This window comes from Grampus griseus (genome assembly GCF_964374135.1).
Source record: "Grampus griseus genome assembly, chromosome: 14".
NCBI lineage: Eukaryota > Metazoa > Chordata > Mammalia > Artiodactyla > Delphinidae > Grampus > Grampus griseus.
This window is the reverse complement of record NC_139008.1, coordinates 48,051,075-48,057,074: the sequence shown is the minus strand read 5'-3', so window position 1 is coordinate 48,057,074 and position 6,000 is coordinate 48,051,075. Positions and strand designations below refer to the sequence as shown.

General features: G+C 37.9%; 1 protein-coding gene across 1 annotated transcript in view; it reads right to left on the bottom strand.

Moving 5' to 3' along the window:
* Positions 1–273: 273 nt before the first annotated feature.
* Positions 274–6,000, bottom strand: part of ESF1 (ESF1 nucleolar pre-rRNA processing protein homolog) — a 59,525-nt gene continuing 53,798 nt past the window's right edge. The window contains exons 13-14 of the mRNA XM_082669890.1: positions 4,260–4,406; positions 274–2,231 (exon numbers count right to left, since the gene is read on the bottom strand). Of these exons, the coding sequence (XP_082526016.1) occupies positions 1,938–2,231; positions 4,260–4,406 (441 nt within the window). The 3' untranslated portion in view covers positions 274–1,937. The remainder of the gene's footprint in view (positions 2,232–4,259; positions 4,407–6,000) is intronic.

Genomic DNA, 6,000 nt, shown 5'->3' with positions numbered 1-6,000 from the left:
GTCTTCATCCGGTTTTGGTATCAAGAATACCAACAACAACAAACAATCCAAATAAATGTGACCTTAAGAGTCACCCAAACTACCCTCACATTGTTTGTTGAATTATGGCAGTGGCCATATTTTTATCCTGAGTTTTACTACCAGCAATTATTGTATTTATTGAGAACCTAACATTCTTGGTGTATTATGTTTATTTAATGCAGTACCTGATAATGCAATTCTCATTTTTTTTCCTACTTAAAAAATATCAATTCCTTGAGAAAAGGAGCCAGGGCTGTGCAAAGCTTATATGCTCAATTTATTTGCTATAATCAATCATGTGCCTGACTAGTAAAATGAGATTTACAATTAAATACAGTGACTTAACAACAAAGGGCTCAAAAATGAAAATCCAAACCAAACCAATTAAAAAACCAAGAGTAAGTTTCGCAGGAATCTTAAAATCAAACTGAGTAATCCCCACACTGATTAAAGTTTAAAGTCTTTTTCCTTGCATGAAAATGAAATATGAATAATTACACAATTATAGACTATATTCAAAAATATATTAAGATTCATGATCTTCTAGTGATGAGTACACAATTACTGCTTTATTTGGCTGAATTATCTAACAATGTTATTAGCACTTTATGATAAGAACACGCAAGAGGGAAGAGATATGGGAACATATGTATAACTGATTCACTTTGTTATAAAGCAGAAACTAACACACCATTGTAAAGCAATTATACTCCAATAAAGATGTTTAAAAAAAAAAAACACCATTCCCCACACGATACTCTGCATTTTTCTGTTATTATGAGCAATTTTAGATATCCTCTTTTTTCCTTCCCCTTCCATAGACTGTTCATATGCCCTTATTATCTTGATATCATTCTGAGCCTTACATCCTTTTATTCTTGAAAATATACTACGTTGGCAGGCTTGAATTTTTGTACCAATAATGTTAAGTTTACTATTAACCACAAACCTGGCCAAACGCCTACTGCCTTTCAGAAGCTACCATATTTATCATTCATTCCAAGTGATTATTTTGGTTTTTATTTTCATTTATTTATACAGCACACCTAATTCTTCTAAGTGGTCAGTTAATAGTTTACAAAACCTAGACCAGATGAAATCCAGGCGTATTAAGGCTTTGAAGGTGTGTTTTAATTTAATTTTAAAAAGAATTAAGATTCCTTAAACTCTATAGCAGCATACCCATCCTTCCAAGCATTCCAAAACTCTGAAGGGCAGACAGAATTTTCTGTTACTACAAACATAAAAATCATTGCAGAGCTCACGAACATTTCAAATATAATTATGAACAATGCAGACCTGGAACTGCCTTTCCATGGAGTTGTCCTCTTAAAGAGTTAGTTTTTCAGATATTTTTCCAGAGAGTAGTTTACTGGAGGTGAATAAAATGAATTCAGTGCTATACAAAATAGTAAAAATTTTTATTTACAAATTAATAAACTATAATAAACATGACCAAACAACAAAGAAAGTTATTGGCTTCTATTCATTATGGCTAGAAATATAAATTATTTAAACAAGTATCTAAATCTGCCTCCTGCTTCCAGATATATTAATGTATTGCATATACATATTTTCAAGTTGTTCCTAACTCTTATTCAGACTTAAGACTTGGTCACTCCTCTATTTTTTACATAGAATTATAAACAGTCTTTAAAAAAAGCTAGCAGAGTAATAAATATAAAATTTTATACATCCTATAATCTGGATTAATTATGATTAATCTGTGGAAATACACAGTACAAATCTATCAATCATGCACAATTAGGTCTAACTGTTATATACAGAAAATAAATTTTACAACAGTCAGTTTTTATTCATATTCTTGAAAGGTATAGCACTATTCCCAATAAGTATTCCTTCCATCACTTCTGTATACTTTATACATTCTCAAACCAAAAAGAAACAACATACACCTATTTGACTTTTTGCTTTTTTCTTGCTTGAAACTGCTCTGTTTTGTTTTTTACAGATTTAATCAACATTGACAAGGCAGGATCAATGGATCTCTTGTGTGATTCCTTCTGAATTTCACTCTCTTTTTTCTTTATTGCCTGAGTAAGTTCTTGTTCTTTTTGTTCTCTCTGACGGGCTTTCTCCTCAAGGATTTTTTCCATAGCTTTTGTTTTCTTGAAATTAGGATCTGAAGGATCCAAATTGAACAAGTGGGAAGTATACATTGCCTGAAACCGTGCATCCTTAACATTGACCTGCAAATCCAAAAGGAAAACATAAATAAATAAAATTAGCAAACCAAAAGGCCCAGAAATGGGACCAAATTTCGAAAGTAAGTGAGTTGATTATATAAAATACAAACGTGGGCATTTTGCATTGATTCATTAGAAAACTGTTCTCCCACAGATCTTCAATGGAGTTTTTGTTTGTTTGTTTTTTTGCGGTACGCGGGCCTCTCACTGTTGTGCCCTCTCCTGTTGCGGAGCGCAGGCTCAGCGGCCATGGTTCACAGGCCCAGCCGCTCCTCGGCATGTGGGATCTTCCCGGACCGGGGCACGAACCCGTGTCCCCTGCATCGGCAGGCAGACTCTCAACCACAGCGCCACCAGGGAAGCTCTTCAAGGGAGTTTTAAGGTTTATTCCTGAACCGCAATGTGCAGGGCACACTGTTTTTCATCACACAACGACAATATCCTTGAAAGGGAACTATCCTAGTCTATGTATACAATGGCCTGGAACGACACCAGCCACTTAGACCGAGCGTCTGGAGGAGGGGAATGACCCCTGGAGTAGGCAGGCTCCTCCAGAGTGTGAAACCTCTTTCTGGCTGGGATAATTAAGCCGATAATTAAGCCAATGGTATCTCCTGCTGGAGTTTTGTGCAGTCATTGCATTCTGAGTACATTAAACTTTTTTTCAACCTTCGTGCTAAAATGAGCAGCTACTGAGGGCAATTCATACAGCAAAAGATTTAAAGATTAAAATGGCAAAGATGGCACCCCTGAGACCAAGATCCGGTCAGATACAAGCCCCGAATTTATCCTTTATCTTTCTACAAGAACACTGTGGTCCTACATGTTAAGAGTGTACCCTTAACTCCAGCCAGGTCTTCAAGTATTGCCAGGCACAGGGGTGACCAGCCAGAAAGGGAGCATGACTCACTGCCACCCATCATTCCCATGCGAAAAATGAGTCCACCCGGAGATGGACTGTAGAGTTACTTAGTTATAGTAAGGACAACAGACGTGATACCACCACCACCACCACGACACTCATGAAAAATGTTTTTATGCATGATGATTAGTGTGTGGAGACAGTTCTCAAAATAGAAGATCTGACTACAAATCATTCTTTGTTTTTAACTTTTCATAAGAAAATCAATTCACCAAAAAGTTCAGTGGAACAGCACACACATGGAGCTGACTTAACAGAAACCGGAGCTACACAGTGGTTTCAAAGTCCCTCTCCACGCTACTTAGAAGTTATCTGTACGCCCCTCTCAATTCTCTAAACAACTTCAAAATCTCTCCCATCTTCTTCTGGGTCTATTCTTCCATGCTAATGGATGGAAGTCATCAAATAGTTCCTGACAGCTGTTGTAGGTTTTCTGTACAGGGTTCAAACTCATGCATGGGGACTGTGTGGTCACTAGAAATATGTACTTAGCAAAAAGAGGGAAAAGAGGGAGCAATGGAAACAAGAAACAAAGCAATTAAAAAAGCATGGCCTACTGCACTGGCCTTTGCACACAGAGTGTGGCGCGATGTGATGTGAACCTGCTGTTTCTCAGTCAGGCTTAATGATGCAGAATTTTCCCAGTGTGAGCATCACAGTGCATGTGATTCTAACACTAAAAGCTACATATTTTGGTGCAACATGGCTACCAAAATAGAAGCCAACTACATCACCTGGTGCTCAACCAAAGAAACACCCCATGGATGAACTGGCTGTGTTGGGCTGAAAGATGGTAGCTTTGGTTCCATGCTCAATTTTTTTTTTTTTTTTTTTGCGGTACATAGGCCTCTCACTGCTGTGGCCTCTCCCGTTGGGGAGCACAGGCTCCGGACGCACAGGCTCAGTGGCCATGGCTCACGGGCCCAGCCGCTCCGCGGCATGTGGGATCTTCCTGGACCAGGGCACGAACCCGTGTCCCCTGCATCGGCAGGCGGACTCTCAACCACTGCGCCACCAGGGAAGCCCTAAGACGCTCGATTTTTATCTCCAGAGCTGACTTTAGATATAACACCAGCTTTAAGAAGATAATGACTATTGTCCCTGGTTACCTCAAAGTCATCCTCCAATAATTCCTTCTTCTTCATAAGCTGTTTTTTCTTCTTTTTGCTCAGATTCTGGTGCTCCACAATCTTGTTATAATTGAAGTGTTTCTTGCTCTCTTCCTCCTCATCCATCACGAGCAAAGCCATTTCAGCCTGTGGAGAGAAAAAAGAGTTCAAATATACAACAAGTGATATTCTTTCCCTAAACAGGAGTATAGGGCACAGATATCCCCCCAGGAAAGGAGAACCGAGCCACCAATGCTCTGGGATAACACTTGTCATCCGTAAACTGATTGTGGATTACCAGAACTCAAAACGAAACCCAGAGATCTCTGTACAGTAATGGGTATAATTTTTAGAAGCAACATCACTGACAGCAGGAAGCTTTATCTAAAATCCAGACCATATTTCACCTAGTGTAACTGGTTAGTAGGCTGTAGAAATAAGAGTCCTCAAGTCCCCCAAATAAAAATTTCTCATTTTCAGTTTGTTCTTTTTAAGCAGACACTAAATCTAGCAAACATGTAGTATTTTGTGATACAAACTAGACTTTCCAAACATGCTTTAGGAACAAGGAATTCCTTTTTTCTTTTGCTTTTTTTTGGCCTTTACTTCTTCAATGTTGACACATGTCTATGAAGGCAGGATCTTAATATTTGCTTCTGTAATCTAATATAATGCTTGTTTCTACTAAATAGGTATTTTCTACTGACCATGGGATTAAATGTAAACCTTCAAGAATCAAGTAAACAACCATGTACACTAGAGAAAATACAGAGTGTGCTATGAGATTCCTGTGAATCTTCCTCCATTACCACTTTAGACTGCTTTAATTATGTCTCCCTTCCACCACCAGTACCCGCAGTTGGCTTTCTTTTTAGAGCCATTTTCTACAAAAGAAAGGTTTTCTTTTGCTCCTTAACTCTGTGAACACTACTGCACATGCAGTAAAACATGCATTAAGATGCAGAGTTTAGGTGACCAGTCAGGCTCCCTTCTAGACAGTGCTATGAACATCAGTCTTGTGAACATTGTTGACTCCAATTCCTGTCTCAGAAAAAATACATATTACTCTGTGCCATGGATCTTTGGAGGCACTGAAGGATAAAGTTCACTACACTTCCAAGAAAGACTAATTTTGTACACTAAATTTATGTTATTTTCAATAATAAAAAGAGAGAAATGAGCATTGAACAAGCCATAAAGCAAACCCTGTATTATAGGGTTTAAAACTTATGGCATTATTATTTTAGGGTTTTAATAGTACTATTTTTTTTTGTCTCAGTTATAGTGAGACCAAATTAAAACTTGAATTAAATTATTGAATTAAAACTTATGGCATTATTATTTTAAGGTTTTTATAGTACAATTTTTTTTTTGGTCTCAGTTATAGTAAGGGTTTTGAATTAAATTGAATTAAAACTTATGGCATTATTATTTTAAGGTTTTAATAGTACTATTTTTTTTTGGTCTCAGTTATAGTAAGGGTTTTTAATAATAAGATATTTTCCTCTTAATCGCAAAGGGACATGCCTTGGGTTTAAGGTAAATTTTAACTTTGTACTAGCTGGATACTAGTTGGAGAAATTTGGTAAAAAGATGACATTTAAAAACTATGCTTGGGACTTCCCTGGTGGTGCAGTGGTTGGGAGTCCACCTGCCGACGCAGGGGATGCGGGTTCGTGCCCCCCTCCAGGAGGATCCCACGTGCCGCGGAGTGGCTGGGCCCGTAAGCCATGGCCACTGA